Here is a 20,543-nt window from a genome sequence, read left to right as displayed (position 1 = left end):
ATAATAGTACTTTCATCTATTTAAAGGACCCCCAGATTAATACAATATTCACATTATTTATTATACTCACATTGCATCATGTTACTACAAGTGCAACGCCTTAACGCGTCACTTACATCAGAATATTACTTTGCATTGACTTTAATGGACCATTTTCATATTCCCACCTGATTCCAGACCAATCCCGCTCACGTGATGAGCTGCATGCGCTCCGTGGACGCCAAGACCATATCGGTGCAGCAGTGGAACTCCTACTCGGGCATACTCAGTTTCCCCTCGGCGCCCACCATTGATGGAGCGTTCCTGCCTGCGGATCCCATGACGCTGATGAAGACGGCGGATCTGAAGGACTACGACATCCTGATGGGAAATGTCAGGGATGAGGGTGAGTCTGCTTACTTACTTAAAGACCCGGTGCAGTACCTCCTCTCCCCCTCCACCTCCTTCTCCTGCGAGTGACTTCATCACGACCATCCCGGGATCCACCTTCCTATCTCCCCCAGTTTTCTGGGTCGTCCTTGCCATTGTTGCATTCTCTGCGGCTGACGTCAGCGCTAAACTTTATCCGAAACAAAGTACTACCCATTGCCAATGTTGTTTGCCAAGCTTTTTAGCCCAGCTTCCTGCCTCTGCGCCCCGAAAAACTTTTACACTGCAGCTCGGAGCTCTGCTCTTCATCCATTTGAGATTTTATTACTTTTGTGCAACTATACGTATATATATTAATATACACTTTTTGTTGTGTCCTGGCTGGCAGACAAAATGCATTTCATTCTCATCGTTTTATGGGCGGGAAGGTGGCTTAGCCGGGCTGCTTTTCAAAATTTCGAGCACTCGTAATGCATTTGGTACTTTCTGTTGGCTCGAGTGCTTAATTTTTATGGTTTATTGCATGACACTGAGCGGCGAATCGAGGGGGTTAGTGGGTTTTGGGTTACGGATTTTGGGTACTGCGTTTCGGGTTTCGAGGACTACGACTGGTAGTGGTAGTTGTAGTGGTTCTGCTAGTGGTTACATTGTGCTCGGCTTAGTCCTGACTCGGCTGTCGCAGAACTGCACTTTGTATATTGTTCTGTATTGTTGGCTTTTACGGCTTTGCTTGTTTTGTTCTCTGTTTTTTCCCTTTTTTGGCTTCGCACACAAATTACGAATTTTGTGAACTTTAAATTTCAAGTGCGGAAAGTGTAAATGGAATGCCGGCTTAGGGATAGCAATATATTTTTAGGTAAATAAAACAGATATTAAAGTATTTTTAAGAGCTTATTATTAAATAAGTTTTTATTTCAATCCCCTTAAATCTATTTGTCTGTAGTGTATGCTTTTTTAACATACTGTGCCTTTTCCAGTTAAAAACAAGAAAGAACGCTATATTCGAGTTCCCCGACTATCTGATACCCGTTACTCAGCTAGTGATAGTGCGAAGGAGGTCTTCTACACTGACTGTTTTTCGATTTTCGAAAAAAACAATTTGACAAATTTTTGCGTGCGGGGTGCGGGGTTTTGCGTCTATCCATACTTTTTCGATTTTCGAAAAAAAAATTTGACAAATTTTTGGGTGCGGGGTGCGTGGTTTTGCGTGCGGGCTGCGAGGTTTTGCGTGCGGGGTGCGGGGTTTTTGGGGCCTTTTTCGTCATAACTTGGCCAAAAATGGCCGCACAGCTAAAATAAAGACTGTTTTGTGCTGTTAATAAACATAGCTAACTATGTCTATCCATACTTTTTCGATTTTCGAAAAAAACAATTTGACAAATTTTTGCGTGCGGGGTGCGGGGTTTTGCGTGCGGGCTGCGGGGTTTTGGGGCCTTTTTCGTCATAGCTTGGCCAAAAATGGCCGCACAGCTACAATAAAGACTGTTTTGTGCTGCTAATAAACATAGCTAACTATGTCTATCCATACTTTTTCGATTTTCGAAAAAAACAATTTGACAAATTTTTGCGTGAAGGGTGCGGGGTTTTGCGTGCGGGCTGCGGGGTTTTGGGGCCTTTTTCGTCATAACTTGGCCAAAAATATCCGCACATCTAAAATAAAGACTGTTTTGTGCTGCTAATAAACATAGCTAACTATGTCTATCCATACTTTTTCGATTTTCGAAAAAAACAATTTGACAAATTTTTGCGTGCGGTGTGCGGGGTTTTGGGGCCTTTTTCGTCATAACTTGGCCAAAAATGGCCGCACAGCTAAAATAAAGACTGTTTTGTGCTGCTAATAAACATAGCTAACTATGTCTATCCATACTTTTTCGATTTTCGAAAAAAAAATTTGACAAATTTTTGGGTGCGGGGTGCGTGGTTTTGCGTGCGGGCTGCGGGGTTTTGGGGCCTTTTTCGTCATAACTTGGCCAAAAATGGCCGCACAGCTAAAATAAAGACTGTTTTGTGCTGCTAATAAACATAGCTAACTATGTCTATCCATACTTTTTCGATTTTCGAAAAAAAAATTTGACAAATTTTTGGGTGCGGGGTGCGTGGTTTTGCGTGCGGGCTGCGGGGTTTTGCGTGCGGGGTGCGGGGTTTTTGGGGCCTTTTTCGTCATAACTTGGCCAAAAATGGCCGCACAGCTAAAATAAAGACTGTTTTGTGCTGCTAATAAACATAGCTAACTATGTCTATCCATACTTTTTCGATTTTCGAAAAAAAAATTTGACAAATTTTTGGGTGCGGGGTGCGTGGTTTTGCGTGCGGGCTGCGGGGTTTTGCGTGCGGGGTGCGGGGTTTTTGGGGCCTTTTTCGTCATAACTTGGCCAAAAATGGCCGCACAGCTAAAATAAAGACTGTTTTGTGCTGATAATAAACATAGCTAACTATGTCTATCCATACTTTTTCGATTTTCGAAAAAAAAATTTGACAAATTTTTGTGTGCGTGGTGCGGGGTTTTGCGTGCGGGGTGCGGGGTTTTGGGGCCTTTTTCGTCATAACTTGGCCAAAAATGGCCGCACAGCTAAAATAAAGACTGTTTTGTGCTGCTAATAAACATAGCTAACTATGTCTATCCATACTTTTTCGATTTTCGAAAAAAACAATTTGACAAATTTTTGCGTGCGGGGTGCGGGGTGCGGGGTTTTGCGTGCGGGCTGCGGGATTTTGGGACCTTTTTCGTCATAACTTGGCCAAAAATGGCCGCACAGCTAAAATAAAGACTGTTTTGTGCTGCTAATAAACATAGCTAACTATGTCTATCCATACTTTTTCGATTTTCGAAAAAAAAATTTGACAAATTTTTGGGTGCGGGGTGCGTGGTTTTGCGTGCGGGCTGCGGGGTTTTGCGTGCGGGGTGCGGGGTTTTTGGGGCCTTTTTCGTCATAACTTGGCCAAAAATGGCCGCACAGCTAAAATAAAGACTGTTTTGTGCTGCTAATAAACATAGCTAACTATGTCTATCCATACTTTTTCGATTTTCGAAAAAAACAATTTGACAAATTTTTGTGTGAAGGGTGCGGGGTTTTGCGTGCGGGCTGCGGGGTTTTGGGGCCTTTTTCGTCATAACTTGGCCAAAAATATCCGCACATCTAAAATAAAGACTGTTTTGTGCTGCTAATAAACATAGCTAACTATGTCTATCCATACTTTTTCGATTTTCGAAAAAAACAATTTGACAAATTTTTGCGTGCGGTGTGCGGGGTTTTGGGGCCTTTTTCGTCATAACTTGGCCAAAAATGGCCGCACAGCTAAAATAAAGACTGTTTTGTGCTGCTAATAAACATAGCTAACTATGTCTATCCATACTTTTTCGATTTTCGAAAAAAAATTTGACAAATTTTTGGGTGCGGGGTGCGTGGTTTTGCGTGCGGGCTGCGGGGTTTTGCGTGCGGGGTGCGGGGTTTTTGGGGCCTTTTTCGTCATAACTTGGCCAAAAATGGCCGCACAGCTAAAATAAAGACTGTTTTGTGCTGCTAATAAACATAGCTAACTATGTCTATCCATACTTTTTCGATTTTCGAAAAAAAAATTTGACAAATTTTTGTGTGCGTGGTGCGGGGTTTTGCGTGCGGGGTGCGGGGTTTTGGGGCCTTTTTCGTCATAACTTGGCCAAAAATGGCCGCACAGCTAAAATAAAGACTGTTTTGTGCTGCTAATAAACATAGCTAACTATGTCTATCCATACTTTTTCGATTTTCGAAAAAAACAATTTGACAAATTTTTGCGTGCGGGGTGCGTGGTTTTGCGTGCGGGCTGCGGGGTTTTGGGGCCTTTTTCGTCATAACTTGGCCAAAAATATCCGCACAGCTAAAATAAAGACTTTTTTGTGCTGCTAATAAACATAGCTAACTATGTCTATCCATACTTTTTCGATTTTCGAAAAAAACAATTTGACAAATTTTTGCGTGCGGGGTGCGGGGTGCGGGGTTTTGCGTGCGGGCTGCGGGATTTTGGGACCTTTTTCGTCATAACTTGGCCAAAAATGGCCGCACAGCTAAAATAAAGACTGTTTTGTGCTGCTAATAAACATAGCTAACTATGTCTATCCATACTTTTTCGATTTTCGAAAAAAACAATTTGACAAATTTTTGCGTGCGGGGTGCGTGGTTTTGCGTGCGGGCTGCGGGGTTTTGGGGCCTTTTTCGTCATAACTTGGCCAAAAATATCCGCACATCTAAAATAAAGACTGTTTTGTGCTGCTAATAAACATAGCTAACTATGTCTATCCATACTTTTTCGATTTTCGAAAAAAACAATTTGACAAATTTTTGCGTGCGGTGTGCGGGGTTTTGGGGCCTTTTTCGTCATAACTTGGCCAAAAATGGCCGCACATCTAAAATAAAGACTGTTTTGTGCTGCTAATAAACATAGCTAACTATGTCTATCCATACTTTTTCGATTTTCGAAAAAAACAATTTGACAAATTTTTGCGTGCAGGGTGCGGGGTTTTGCGTGCGGGCTGCGGGGTTTTGGGGCCTTTTTCGTCATAACTTGGCCAAAAATGGCCGCACAGCTAAAATAAAGACTGTTTTGTGCTGCTAATAAACATAGCTAACTATGTCTATCCACACTTTTTCGATTTACGAAAAAAAACAATTTGACAAATTTTTGCGTGCGGGGTGCGGGGTTTTGCGTGCGGGCTGCGGGGTTTTGGGGCCTTTTTCGTCATAACTTGGCCAAAAATGGCCGCACAGCTAAAATAAAGACTGTTTTGTGCTGCTAATAAACATAGCTAACTATGTCTATCCATACTTTTTCGATTTTCGAAAAAAACAATTTGACAAATTTTTGCGTGCGGGGTGCGGGGTTTTGCGTGCGGGCTGCGGGGTTTTGGTGCCTTTTTCGTCATAACTTGGCTAAAAATGGCCGCACAGCTAAAATAAAGACTGTTTTGTGCTGCTAATAAACATAGCTAACTATGTCTATCCATACTTTTTCGATTTTCGAAAAAAACAATTTGACAAATTTTTGCGTGCGGGGTGCGGGGTTTTTGGGGCCTTTTTCGTCATAACTTGATCAGAAATGGCCGCACAGCTAAAATAAAGACTGTTTTGTGCTGCTAATAAACATAGCTAACTATGTCTATCCATACTTTTTTGATTTTCGAAAAAAACAATTTGACAAATTTTTGCGTGCGGGGTGCGGGGTGCGGGGTTTTGCGTGCGGGCTGCGGGATTTTGGGACCTTTTTCGTCATAACTTGGCCAAAAATGGCCGCACAGCTAAAATAAAGACTGTTTTGTGCTGCTAATAAACATAGCTAACTATGTCTATCCATACTTTTTCGATTTTCGAAAAAAACAATTTGACAAATTTTTGCGTGCGGGGTGCGGGGTTTTTGGGGCCTTTTTCGTCATAACTTGATCAGAAATGGCCGCACAGCTAAAATAAAGACTGTTTTGTGCTGCTAATAAACATAGCTAACTATGTCTATCCATACTTTTTCGATTTTCGAAAAAAACAATTTGACAAATTTTTGCGTGCGGTGTGCGGGGTTTTGGGGCCTTTTTCGTCATAACTTGGCCAAAAATGGCCGCACAGCTAAAATAAAGACTGTTTTGTGCTGCTAATAAACATAGCTAACTATGTCTATCCATACTTTTTCGATTTTCGAAAAAACAATTTGACAAATTTTTGCGTGCGGGGTGCGGGGTTTTGGGGCCTTTTTCGTCATAACTTGGCCAAAAATGGCCGCACAGCTAAAATAAAGACTGTTTTGTGCTGCTAATAAACATAGCTAACTATGTCTATCCATACTTTTTCGATTTTCGAAAAAACAATTTGACAAATTTTTGCGTGCGGGGTGCGGGGTTTTGCGTGCGGGGTTTTTGGGGCCTTTTTCGTCATAACTTGGCCAAAAATGGCCGTACAGCTTAAATAAAGACTGTTTTGTGCTGCTAATAAACATAGCTAACTATGTCTATCCATACTTTTTCGATTTTCGAAAAAAAAATTTGACAAATTTTTGGGTGCATGGTGCGGGGTGCGGGGTTTTGCGTGCGGGCTGCGGGATTTTGGGACTTTTGGGACTATGTCTATCCATACTTTTTCGATTTTCGAAAAAACAATTTGACAAATTTTTGCGTGCGTGGTGCGTGGTTTTGCGTGCGGGCTGCGGGGTTTTGGGGCCTTTTTCGTCATAACTTGGCCAAAAATGGCCGCACAGCTAAAATAAAGACTGTTTTGTGCTGCTAATAAACATAGCTAACTATGTCTATCCATACTTTTTCGATTTTCGAAAAAAACAATTTGACAAATTTTTGCGTGCGGGGTGCGGGGTTTTGCGTGCGGGCTGCGGGGTTTTGGGGCCTTTTTCGTCATAACTTGGCCAAAAATGGCCGCACAGCTAAAATAAAGACTGTTTTGTGCTGCTAATAAACATAGCTAACTATGTCTATCCATACTTTTTCGATTTTCGAAAAAAACAATTTGACAAATTTTTGGGTGCGGGGTGCGGGGTTTTGCGTGCGGGGTGCGGGGTTTTTAGGGCCTTTTTCGTCATAACTTGGCCAAAAATGGCCGCACAGATAAAATAAAGACTGTTTTGTGCTGCTAATAAACATAGCTAACTATGTCTATCCATACTTTTTCGATTTTCGAAAAAAACAATTTGACAAATTTTTGGGTGCGGGGTGCGGGGTTTTGCGTGCGGGCTGCGGGGGGGTTTGCGTGCGGGGTGCGGGGTTTTTGGGGTCTTTTTCCTCATAACTTGGCCAAAAATGGCCGCACAGCTAAAATAAAGACTGTTTTGTGCTGCTAATAAACATAGCTAACTATGTCTATCCATACTTTTTCGATTTTCGAAAAAAACAATTTGACAAATTTTTGCGTGCGGGGTGCGGGGTTTTGCGTGCGGGCTGCGGGATTTTGGGGCCTTTTTCGTCATAACTTGGCCAAAAATGGCCGCACAGCTAAAATAAAGACTGTTTTGTGCTGCTAATAAACATAGCTAACTATGTCTATCCATACTTTTTCGATTTTCGAAAAAAACAATTTGACAAATTTTTGCGTGCGTGGTGCGGGGTTTTGCGTGCGGGCTGCGGGGTTTTGGGCCCTTTTTCGTCATAACTTGGCCAAAAATGGCCGCACAGCTAAAATAAAGACTGTTTTGTGCTGCTAATAAACATAGCTAACTATGTCTATCCATACTTTTTCGATTTTCGAAAAAAACAATTTGACAAATTTTTGCGTGCGGGGTGCGGGGTTTTGCGTGCGGGCTGCGGGGTTTTGGGGCCTTTTTCGTCATAACTTGGCCAAAAATGGCCGCACAGCTAAAATAAAGACTGTTTTGTGCTGCTAATAAACATAGCTAACTATGTCTATCCATACTTTTTCGATTTTCGAAAAAAACAATTTGACAAATTTTTGCGTGCGGGGTGCGGGGTTTTGCGTGCGGGGTGCGGGGTTTTTAGGGCCTTTTTCGTCATAACTTGGCCAAAAATGGCCGCACAGATAAAATAAAGACTGTTTTGTGCTGCTAATAAACATAGCTAACTATGTCTATCCATACTTTTTCGATTTTCGAAAAAAAAATTTGACAAATTTTTGGGTGCGGGGTGCGGGGTTTTGCGTGCGGGCTGCGGGTGGGTTTGCGTGCGGGGTGCGGGGTTTTTGGGGTCTTTTTCCTCATAACTTGGCCAAAAATGGCCGCACAGCTAAAATAAAGACTGTTTTGTGCTGCTAATAAACATAGCTAACTATGTCTATCCATACTTTTTCGATTTTCGAAAAAAACAATTTGAATAATTTTTGCGTGCGGGGTGCGGGGTTTTGCGTGCGGGCTGCGGGATTTTGGGGCCTTTTTCGTCATAACTTGGCCAAAAATGGCCGCACAGCTAAAATAAAGACTGTTTTGTGCTGCTAATAAACATAGCTAACTATGTCTATCCATACTTTTTCGATTTTCGAAAAAAACAATTTGACAAATTTTTGCGTGCGGTGTGCGGGGTTTTGGGGCCTTTTTCGTCATAACTTGGCCAAAAATGGCCGCACAGCTAAAATAAAGACTGTTTTGTGCTGCTAATAAACATAGCTAACTATGTCTATCCATACTTTTTCGATTTTCGAAAAAACAATTTGACAAATTTTTGCGTGCGGGGTGCGGGGTTTTGCGTGCGGGGTGCGGGGTTTTTGGGGCCTTTTTCGTCATAACTTGGCCAAAAATGGCCGTACAGCTTAAATAAAGACTGTTTTGTGCTGCTAATAAACATAGCTAACTATGTCTATCCATACTTTTTCGATTTTCGAAAAAAAATTTGACAAATTTTTGGGTGCATGGTGCGGGGTGCGGGGTTTTGCGTGCGGGCTGCGGGATTTTGGGACTTTTGGGACTATGTCTATCCATACTTTTTCGATTTTCGAAAAAACAATTTGACAAATTTTTGCGTGCGTGGTGCGTGGTTTTGCGTGCGGGCTGCGGGGTTTTGGGGCCTTTTTCGTCATAACTTGGCCAAAAATGGCCGCACAGCTAAAATAAAGACTGTTTTGTGCTGCTAATAAACATAGCTAACTATGTCTATCCATACTTTTTCGTTTTTCGAAAAAACAATTTGACAAATTTTTGCGTGCGTGGTGCGGGGTTTTGCGTGCGGGCTGCGGGGTTTTGGGGCCTTTTTCGTCATAACTTGGCCAAAAATGGCCGCACAGCTAAAATAAAGACTGTTTTGTGCTGCTAATAAACATAGCTAACTATGTCTATCCATACTTTTTCGATTTTCGAAAAAAACAATTTGACAAATTTTTGCGTGCGGGGTGCGGGGTTTTGCGTGCGGGCTGCGGGGTTTTGGGGCCTTTTTCGTCATAACTTGGCCAAAAATGGCCGCACAGCTAAAATAAAGACTGTTTTGTGCTGCTAATAAACATAGCTAACTATGTCTATCCATACTTTTTCGATTTTCGAAAAAAACAATTTGACAAATTTTTGCGTGCGGGGTGCGGGGTTTTGCGTGCGGGGTGCGGGGTTTTTAGGGCCTTTTTCGTCATAACTTGGCCAAAAATGGCCGCACAGATAAAATAAAGACTGTTTTGTGCTGCTAATAAACATAGCTAACTATGTCTATCCATACTTTTTCGATTTTCGAAAAAAAAATTGACAAATTTTTGGGTGCGGGGTGCGGGGTTTTGCGTGCGGGCTGCGGGTGGGTTGCGTGCGGGGTGCGGGGTTTTTGGGGTCTTTTTCCTCATAACTTGGCCAAAAATGGCCGCACAGCTAAAATAAAGACTGTTTTGTGCTGCTAATAAACATAGCTAACTATGTCTATCCATACTTTTTCGATTTTCGAAAAAAACAATTTGACAAATTTTTGCGTGCGGGGTGCGGGGTTTTGCGTGCGGGCTGCGGGATTTTGGGGCCTTTTTCGTCATAACTTGGCCAAAAATGGCCGCACAGCTAAAATAAAGACTGTTTTGTGCTGCTAATAAACATAGCTAACTATGTCTATCCATACTTTTTCGATTTTCGAAAAAAACAATTTGACAAATTTTTGCGTGCGTGGTGCGGGGTTTTGCGTGCGGGCTGCGGGGTTTTGGGCCCTTTTTCGTCATAACTTGGCCAAAAATGGCCGCACAGCTAAAATAAAGACTGTTTTGTGCTGCTAATAAACATAGCTAACTATGTCTATCCATACTTTTTCGATTTTCGAAAAAAACAATTTGACAAATTTTTGCGTGCGGGGTGCGGGGTTTTGCGTGCGGGCTGCGGGGTTTTGGGGCCTTTTTCGTCATAACTTGGCCAAAATGGCCGCACAGCTAAATAAAGACTGTTTTGTGCTGCTAATAAACATAGCTAACTATGTCTATCCATACTTTTTCGATTTTCGAAAAAAACAATTTGACAAATTTTTGCGTGCGTGGTGCGGGGTTTTGCGTGCGGGCTGCGGGGTTTTGGGCCTTTTTCGTCATAACTTGGCCAAAAATGGCCGCACAGCTAAAATAAAGACTGTTTTGTGCTGCTAATAAACATAGCTAACTATGTCTATCCATACTTTTTCGGTTTTCGAAAAAACAATTTGACAAATTTTTGCGTGCGGGGTGCGGGGTTTTGCGTGCGGGCTGCGGGGTTTTGGGTCCTTTTTCGTCATAACTTGGCCAAAAATGGCCGCACAGCTAAAATAAAGACTGTTTTGTGCTGCTAATAAACATAGCTAACTATGTCTATCCATACTTTTTCGATTTTCGAAAAAAACAATTTGACAAATTTTTGCGTGCGGGGTGCGGGGTTTTGCGTGCGGGGTGCGGGGTTTTTGGGCCTTTTTCGTCATAACTTGGCCAAAAATGGCCGCACAGATAAAATAAAGACTGTTTTGTGCTGCTAATAAACATAGCTAACTATGTCTATCCATACTTTTTCGATTTTCGAAAAAAAAATTTTACAAATTTTTGGTGCGGGGTGCGGGGTTTTGCGTGCGTGCGGGGGGTTTGCGTGCGGGGTGCGGGGTTTTTGGGGTCTTTTTCCTCATAACTTGGCCAAAAATGGCCGCACAGCTAAAATAAAGACTGTTTTGTGCTGCTAATAAACATAGCTAACTATGTCTATCCATACTTTTTCGATTTTCGAAAAAAACAATTTGACAAATTTTTGCGTGCGGGGTGCGGGGTGCGGGGTTTTGCGTGCGGGCTGCGGGATTTTGGGACCTTTTTCGTCATAACTTGGCCAAAAATGGCCGCACAGCTAAAATAAAGACTGTTTTGTGCTGCTAATAAACATAGCTAACTATGTCTATCCATACTTTTTCGATTTTCGAAAAAAACAATTTGACAAATTTTTGCGTGCGGGGTGCGGGGTTTTGCGTGCGGGGTGCGGGGTTTTTGGGGCCTTTTTCGTCATAACTTGACCAGAAATGGCCGCACAGCTAAAATAAAGACTGTTTTGTGCTGCTAATAAACATAGCTAACTATGTCTATCCATACTTTTTCGATTTTCGAAAAAAACAATTTGACAAATTTTTGCGTGCGGTGCGTGGGTGCGGGGGTTTGCGTGCGGGTGCGGGGTTTTGGGGCTTTTTGTCATAACTTGGCCAAAAATGGCCGCACAGCTAAAATAAAGACTGTTTTGTGCTGCTAATAAACATAGCTAACTATGTCTATCCATACTTTTTCGATTTTCGAAAAAAACAATTTGACAAATTTTTGCGTGCGTGGTGCGGGGTTTTGCGTGCGGGCTGCGGGATTTTGGGACCTTTTTCGTCATAACTTGGCCAAAAATGGCCGCACAGCTAAAATAAAGACTGTTTTGTGCTGCTAATAAACATAGCTAACTATGTCTATCCATACTTTTTCGATTTTCGAAAAAAACAATTTGACAAATTTTTGGGTGCGGGGTGCGGGGTTTTGCGTGCGGGGTGCGGGGTTTTTGGGGCCTTTTTCGTCATAACTTGGCCGCACAGCTAAAATAAAGACTGTTTTGTGCTGCTAATAAACATAGCTAACTATGTCTATCCATACTTTTTCGATTTCGAAAAAACAATTTGACAAATTTTTGCGTGCGGGGTGCGGGGTTTTGCGTGCGGGTGCGGGGTTTTGGGGCCTTTTTCGTCATAACTTGGCCAAAAATGGCCGCACAGCTAAAATAAAGACTGTTTTGTGCTGCTAATAAACATAGCTAACTATGTCTATCCATACTTTTTCGATTTTCGAAAAAAACAATTTGACAAATTTTTGCGTGCGGGTGCGGGGTTTTGCGTGCGGGCTGCGGGTTTTGGGCCTTTTTCGTCATAACTTGGCCAAAAATGGCCGCACAGCTAAAATAAAGACTGTTTTGTGCTGCTAATAAACATAGCTAACTATGTCTATCCATACTTTTTCGATTTTCGAAAAAACAATTTGACAAATTTTTGGGTGCGGGGTGCGGGGTTTTGCGTGCGGGTGCGGGGTTTTGGGGCCTTTTTCGTCATAACTTGGCCAAAAATGGCCGCACAGCTAAAATAAAGACTGTTTTGTGCTGCTAATAAACATAGCTAACTATGTCTATCCATACTTTTTCGATTTTCGAAAAAAACAATTTGACAAATTTTTGCGTGCGTGGTGCGGGGTTTTGCGTGCGGGCTGCGGGTTTTGGGCCTTTTTCGTCATAACTTGGCCAAAAATGGCCGCACAGCTAAAATAAAGACTGTTTTGTGCTGCTAATAAACATAGCTAACTATGTCTATCCATACTTTTTCGATTTTCGAAAAAAACAATTTGACAAATTTTTGCGTGCGGGGTGCGTGGTTTTGCGTGCGGGTGCGGGGTTTTGGGGCCTTTTTCGTCATAACTTGGCCAAAAATGGCCGCACAGCTAAAATAAAGACTGTTTTGTGCTGCTAATAAACATAGCTAACTATGTCTATCCATACTTTTTCGATTTTCGAAAAAACAATTGACAAATTTTTGCGTGCGGGGTCGTGGTTTTGCGTGCGGGGTGCGGGGTTTTGGGGCCTTTTTCGTCATAACTTGGCCAAAAATGGCCGCACAGCTAAAATAAAGACTGTTTTGTGCTGCTAATAAACATAGCTAACTATGTCTATCCATACTTTTTCGATTTTCGAAAAAAACAATTTGACAAATTTTTGCGTGCGGGTGCGTGGTTTTGCGTGCGGGGTGCGGGGTTTTTGGGGCCTTTTTCGTCATAACTTGGCCAAAAATGGCCGCACAGCTAAAATAAAGACTGTTTTGTGCTGCTAATAAACATAGCTAACTATGTCTATCCATACTTTTTCGATTTTCGAAAAAAACAAATTGACAAATTTTTCCGTGCGGGGTTCGTGGTTTTGCGTGCGGGGTGCGGGGTTTTGGGGCCTTTTTCGTCATAACTTGGCCAAAAATGGCCGCACAGCTAAAATAAAGACTGTTTTGTGCTGCTAATAAACATAGCTAACTATGTCTATCCATACTTTTTCGATTTTCGAAAAAAACAATTTGACAAATTTTTGCGTGCGGGGTCGTGGTTTTGCGTGCGGGGTGCGGGGTTTTGGGGCCTTTTTCGTCATAACTTGGCCAAAAATGGCCGCACAGCTAAAATAAAGACTGTTTTGTGCTGCTAATAAACATAGCTAACTATGTCTATCCATACTTTTTCGATTTTCGAAAAAAACAATTTGACAAATTTTTGCGTGCGTGGTGCGGGTTTTGCGTGCGGGCTGCGGGGTTTTGGGCCTTTTTCGTCATAACTTGGCCAAAAATGGCCGCACAGCTAAAATAAAGACTGTTTTGTGCTGCTAATAAACATAGCTAACTATGTCTATCCATACTTTTTCGATTTTCGAAAAAAACAATTTGACAAATTTTTGCGTGCGGGGTGCGGGGTTTTGCGTGCGGGTGCGGGTTTTGGGGCCTTTTTCGTCATAACTTGGCCAAAAATGGCCGCACAGCTAAAATAAAGACTGTTTTGTGCTGCTAATAAACATAGCTAACTATGTCTATCCATACTTTTTCGATTTTCGAAAAAAACAATTTGACAAATTTTTGCGTGCGGGTGCGTGGTTTTGCGTGCGGGCTGCGGGTTTTGGGGCCTTTTTCGTCATAACTTGGCCAAAAATGGCCGCACAGCTAAAATAAAGACTGTTTTGTGCTGCTAATAAACATAGCTAACTATGTCTATCCATACTTTTTCGATTTTCGAAAAAAACAATTTGACAAATTTTTGCGTGCGGGTGCGGGGTTTTGCGTGCGGGCTGCGGGTTTTGGGCCTTTTTCGTCATAACTTGGCCAAAAATGGCCGCACAGCTAAAATAAAGACTGTTTTGTGCTGCTAATAAACATAGCTAACTATGTCTATCCATACTTTTTCGATTTTCGAAAAAAACAATTTGACAAATTTTTGCGTGCGGGGTGCGGGGTTTTGCGTGCGGGCTGCGGGGTTTTGGGGCCTTTTTCGTCATAACTTGGCCAAAAATGGCCGCACAGCTAAAATAAAGACTGTTTTGTGCTGCTAATAAACATAGCTAACTATGTCTATCCATACTTTTTCGATTTTCGAAAAAAACAATTTGACAAATTTTTGCGTGCGGGGTGCGGGGTTTTGCGTGCGGGCTGCGGGGTTTTGGGCCTTTTTCGTCATAACTTGGCCAAAAATGGCCGCACAGCTAAAATAAAGACTGTTTTGTGCTGCTAATAACATAGCTAACTATGTCTATCCATACTTTTTCGATTTTCGAAAAAAACAATTGACAAATTTTTGCGTGCGGGGTGCGGGGTTTTGCGTGCGGGCTGCGGGGTTTTGGGCCTTTTTCGTCATAACTTGGCCAAAATGGCCGCACAGCTAAAATAAAGACTGTTTTGTGCTGCTAATAAACATAGCTAACTATGTCTATCCATACTTTTTCGATTTTCGAAAAAAACAATTTGACAAATTTTTGCGTGCGGGTGCGGGGTTTTGCGTGCGGGCTGCGGGGTTTTGGGCCTTTTTCGTCATAACTTGGCCAAAAATGGCCGCACAGCTAAAATAAAGACTGTTTTGTGCTGCTAATAAACATAGCTAACTATGTCTATCCATACTTTTTCGATTTTCGAAAAAACAATTTGACAAATTTTGCGTGCGGGGTGCGGGGTTTTGCGTGCGGGTGCGGGGTTTTGGGCCTTTTTCGTCATAACTTGGCCAAAAATGGCCGCACAGCTAAAATAAAGACTGTTTTGTGCTGCTAATAAACATAGCTAACTATGTCTATCCATACTTTTTCGATTTTCGAAAAAAACAATTTGACAAATTTTTGCGTGCGGGGTGCGTGGTTTTGCGTGCGGGGTGCGGGGTTTTTGGGGCCTTTTTCGTCATAACTTGGCCAAAAATGGCCGCACAGCTAAAATAAAGACTGTTTTGTGCTGCTAATAAACATAGCTAACTATGTCTATCCATACTTTTTCGATTTTCGAAAAAAACAATTTGACAAATTTTTGCGTGCGGGGTGCGGGTTTTGCGTGCGGGTGCGGGGTTTTGGGGCCTTTTTCGTCATAACTTGGCCAAAAATGGCCGCACAGCTAAAATAAAGACTGTTTTGTGCTGCTAATAAACATAGCTAACTATGTCTATCCATACTTTTTCGATTTTCGAAAAAAACAATTTGACAATTTTTTGCGTGCGGGGTGCGGGTTTTGCGTGCGGGCTGCGGGATTTTGGGACCTTTTTCGTCATAACTTGGCCAAAAATGGCCGCACAGCTAAAATAAAGACTGTTTTGTGCTGCTAATAAACATAGCTAACTATGTCTATCCATACTTTTTCGATTTTCGAAAAAAACAATTTGACAAATTTTTGCGTGCGGGGTGCGGGGTTTTGCGTGCGGGTGCGGGGTTTTTGGGGCCTTTTTCGTCATAACTTGGCCAAAAATGGCCGCACAGCTAAAATAAAGACTGTTTTGTGCTGCTAATAAACATAGCTAACTATGTCTATCCATACTTTTTCGATTTTCGAAAAAAACAATTTGACAAATTTTTGCATACTATTTCGATTGCTGCGTGCGGGGGTTTTGCGTGCGGGTGCGGGGTTTTGGGGCCTTTTTCGTCATAACTTGGCCAAAAATGGCCGCACAGCTAAATAAAGACTGTTTTGTGCTGCTAATAAACATAGCTAACTATGTCTATCCATACTTTTTCGATTTTCGAAAAAAACAATTTGACAAATTTTTGCGTGCGGGTGCGGGTTTTGCGTGCGGGTGCGGGTTTTGGGGCCTTTTTCGTCATAACTTGGCCAAAATGGCCGCACAGCTAAATAAAGACTGTTTTGTGCTGCTAATAAACATAGCTAACTATGTCTATCCATACTTTTTCGATTTTCGAAAAAAACAATTTGACAAATTTTTGCGTGCGTGGTGCGTGGTTTTGCGTGCGGGGTGCGGGGTTTTGGGGCCTTTTTCGTCATAACTTGGCCAAAAATGGCCGCACAGCTAAAATAAAGACTGTTTTGTGCTGCTAATAAACATAGCTAACTATGTCTATCCATACTTTTTCGATTTTCGAAAAAAACAATTTGACAAATTTTTGCGTGGGGGTGCGTGGTTTTGCGTGCGGGTGCGGGGTTTTTGGGGCCTTTTTCGTCATAACTTGGCCAAAAATGGCCGCACAGCTAAAATAAAGACTGTTTTGTGCTGCTAATAAACATAGCTAACTATGTCTATCCATACTTTTTCGATTTTCGAAAAAACAATTTGACAAATTTTTGCGTGCGGGTGCGTGGTTTTGCGTGCGGGCTGCGGGGTTTTGGGGCCTTTTTCGTCATAACTTGGCCAAAAATGGCCGCACAGCTAAAATAAAGACTGTTTTGTGCTGCTAATAAACATAGCTAACTATGTCTATCCATACTTTTTCGATTTTCGAAAAAAACAATTTGACAAATTTTTGCGTGCGGGTGCGGGGTTTTGCGTGCGGGTGCGGGGTTTTGGGGCCTTTTTCGTCATAACTTGGCCAAAAATGGCCGCACAGCTAAAATAAAGACTGTTTTGTGCTGCTAATAAACATAGCTAACTATGTCTATCCATACTTTTTCGATTTTCGAAAAAAACAATTTGACAAATTTTTGCGTGCGGGGTGCGGGTTTTGCGTGCGGGTGCGGGGTTTTGGGGCCTTTTTCGTCATAACTTGGCCAAAAATGGCCGCACAGCTAAAATAAAGACTGTTTTGTGCTGCTAATAAACATAGCTAACTATGTCTATCCATACTTTTTCGATTTTCGAAAAAACAATTTGACAAATTTTTGCGTGCGGGGTGCGGGTTTTGCGTGCGGGTGCGGGGTTTTGGGGCCTTTTTCGTCATAACTTGGCCAAAAATGGCCGCACAGCTAAATAAAGACTGTTTTGTGCTGCTAATAAACATAGCTAACTATGTCTATCCATACTTTTTCGATTTTCGAAAAAAACAATTTGACAAATTTTTGCGTGCGGGTGCGGGGTTTTGCGTGCGGGCTGCGGGGTTTTGGGGCCTTTTTCGTCATAACTTGGCCAAAAATGGCCGCACAGCTAAAATAAAGACTGTTTTGTGCTGCTAATAAACATAGCTAACTATGTCTATCCATACTTTTTCGATTTTCGAAAAAAACAATTTGACAAATTTTTGCGTGCGGGGTGCGGGGTTTTGCGTGCGGGCTGCGGGGTTTTGGGGCCTTTTTCGTCATAACTTGGCCAAAAATGGCCGCACAGCTAAAATAAAGACTGTTTTGTGCTGCTAATAAACATAGCTAACTATGTCTATCCATACTTTTTCGATTTTCGAAAAAAACAATTTGACAAATTTTTGCGTGCGGGGTGCGGGGTTTTGCGTGCGGGCTGCGGGGTTTTGGGCCTTTTTCGTCATAACTTGGCCAAAAATGGCCGCACAGCTAAAATAAAGACTGTTTTGTGCTGCTAATAAACATAGCTAACTATGTCTATCCATACTTTTCGATTTTCGAAAAAAACAATTTGACAAATTTTTGCGTGCGGGGTGCGGGTTTGCGTGCGGGCTGCGGGTTTTGGGCCTTTTTCGTCATAACTTGGCCAAAAATGGCCGCACAGCTAAAATAAAGACTGTTTTGTGCTGCTAATAAACATAGCTAACTATGTCTATCCATACTTTTCGATTTTCGAAAAAACAATTTGACAAATTTTTGCGTGCGGGGTGCGGGTTTTGCGTGCGGGCTGCGGGTTTTGGGGCCTTTTTCGTCATAACTTGGCCAAAAATGGCCGCACAGCTAAAATAAAGACTGTTTTGTGCTGCTAATAAACATAGCTAACTATGTCTATCCATACTTTTTCGATTTTCGAAAAAAACAATTTGACAAATTTTTGCGTGCGGGGTGCGGGGTTTGCGTGCGGGTGCGGGTTTTGGGGCCTTTTTCGTCATAACTTGGCCAAAAATGGCCGCACAGCTAAAATAAAGACTGTTTTGTGCTGCTAATAAACATAGCTAACTATGTCTATCCATACTTTTTCGATTTTCGAAAAAAACAATTTGACAAATTTTTGCGTGCGGGGTGCGGGGTTTTGCGTGCGGGCTGCGGGGTTTTGGGCCTTTTTCGTCATAACTTGGCCAAAAATGGCCGCACAGCTAAAATAAAGACTGTTTTGTGCTGCTAATAAACATAGCTAACTATGTCTATCCATACTTTTTCGATTTTCGAAAAAACAATTTGACAAATTTTTGCGTGCGGGGTGCGGGGTTTTGCGTGCGGGCTGCGGGGTTTTGGGCCTTTTTCGTCATAACTTGGCCAAAAATGGCCGCACAGCTAAAATAAAGACTGTTTTGTGCTGCTAATAAACATAGCTAACTATGTCTATCCATACTTTTTCGATTTTCGAAAAAACAATTTGACAAATTTTTGCGTGCGGGTGCGGGGTTTTGCGTGCGGGCTGCGGGTTTTGGGCCTTTTTCGTCATAACTTGGCCAAAATGGCCGCACAGCTAAATAAAGACTGTTTTGTGCTGCTAATAAACATAGCTAACTATGTCTATCCATACTTTTTCGATTTTCGAAAAAAACAATTTGACAAATTTTTGCGTGCGGGTGCGGGTTTTGCGTGCGGGCTGCGGGTTTTGGGGCCTTTTTCGTCATAACTTGGCCAAAATGGCCGCACAGCTAAAATAAAGACTGTTTTGTGCTGCTAATAAACATAGCTAACTATGTCTATCCATACTTTTTCGATTTTCGAAAAAAACAATTTGACAAATTTTTGGGTGCGGGGTGCGGGGTTTTGCGTGCGGGCTGCGGGGTTTTGGGACCTTTTTCGTCATAACTTGGCCAAAAATGGCCGCACAGCTAAATAAAGACTGTTTTGTGCTGCTAATAAACATAGCTAACTATGTCTATCCATACTTTTTCGATTTTCGAAAAAAACAATTTGACTAATTTTTGCGTGCGGGGTGCGGGGTTTTGCGTGCGGTGTGCGGGTTTTTGGGGCCTTTTTCGTCATAACTTGGCCAAAAATGGCCGCACAGCTAAAATAAAGACTGTTTTGTGCTGCTAATAAACATAGCTAACTATGTCTATCCATACTTTTTCGATTTTCGAAAAAAACAATTTGACAAATTTTTGCGTGCGGGGTGCGGGGTTTTGCGTGCGGGCTGCGGGGTTTTGGGGCCTTTTTCGTCATAACTTGGCCAAAAATGGCCGCACAGCTAAAATAAAGACTGTTTTGTGCTGCTAATAAACATAGCTAACTATGTCTATCCATACTTTTTCGATTTTCGAAAAAAACAATTTGACAAATTTTTGCGTGCGGGTGCGGGGTTTTGCGTGCGGGCTGCGGGTTTTGGGGCCTTTTTCGTCATAACTTGGCCAAAAATGGCCGCACAGCTAAAATAAAGACTGTTTTGTGCTGCTAATAAACATAGCTAACTATGTCTATCCATACTTTTTCGATTTTCGAAAAAAACAATTTGACAAATTTTTGCGTGCGGGGTGCGGGGTTTTGCGTGCGGGCTGCGGGTTTTGGGGCCTTTTTCGTCATAACTTGGCCAAAATGGCCGCACAGCTAAAATAAAGACTGTTTTGTGCTGCTAATAAACATAGCTAACTATGTCTATCCATACTTTTTCGATTTTCGAAAAAACAATTGACAAATTTTTGCGTGCGGGGTGCGGGGTTTTGCGTGCGGGTGCGGGTTTTGGGGCCTTTTTCGTCATAACTTGGCCAAAAATGGCCGCACAGCTAAAATAAAGACTGTTTTGTGCTGCTAATAAACATAGCTAACTATGTCTATCCATACTTTTTCGATTTTCGAAAAAAACAATTTGACAAATTTTTGCGTGCGGGGTGCGGGGTTTTGCGTGCGGGCTGCGGGTTTTGGGGCCTTTTTCGTCATAACTTGGCCAAAAATGGCCGCACAGCTAAAATAAAGACTGTTTTGTGCTGCTAATAAACATAGCTAACTATGTCTATCCATACTTTTTCGATTTTCGAAAAAAACAATTTGACAAATTTTTGCGGTGCGGGGTGCGGGGTTTTGCGTGCGGGTGCGGGATTTTGGGCCTTTTTCGTCATAACTTGGCCAAAATGGCCGCACAGCTAAAATAAAGACTGTTTTGTGCTGCTAATAAACATAGCTAACTATGTCTATCCATACTTTTTCGATTTTCGAAAAAAACAATTTGACAAATTTTGCGTGCGGGGTGCGGGGTTTTGCGTGCGGGCTGCGGGGTTTTGGGGCCTTTTCGTCATAACTTGGCCAAAAATGGCCGCACAGCTAAAAT

At 42.3% G+C, this 20,543-nt stretch overlaps 1 protein-coding gene across 2 annotated transcripts in view; it reads left to right on the top strand.

The window, feature by feature from the left end:
* Positions 1–20,543, top strand: part of LOC120451044 (acetylcholinesterase) — a 68,719-nt gene that overhangs the window by 2,907 nt on the left and 45,269 nt on the right. For both annotated transcript variants that reach the window (XM_039634399.2, XM_039634398.2), the window contains exon 4: positions 178–385. In XM_039634399.2, coding sequence (XP_039490333.1) covers positions 178–385 — 208 coding nt within the window. The remainder of the gene's footprint in view (positions 1–177; positions 386–20,543) is intronic.

Source organism: Drosophila santomea, chromosome 3R, assembly GCF_016746245.2.
Source record: "Drosophila santomea strain STO CAGO 1482 chromosome 3R, Prin_Dsan_1.1, whole genome shotgun sequence".
In the NCBI taxonomy this organism is placed as follows: Eukaryota; Metazoa; Arthropoda; class Insecta; order Diptera; family Drosophilidae; genus Drosophila; species Drosophila santomea.
The sequence above is the reverse complement of the archived record's forward strand: the minus strand, read 5'-3'. Positions and strand labels throughout refer to the sequence as shown.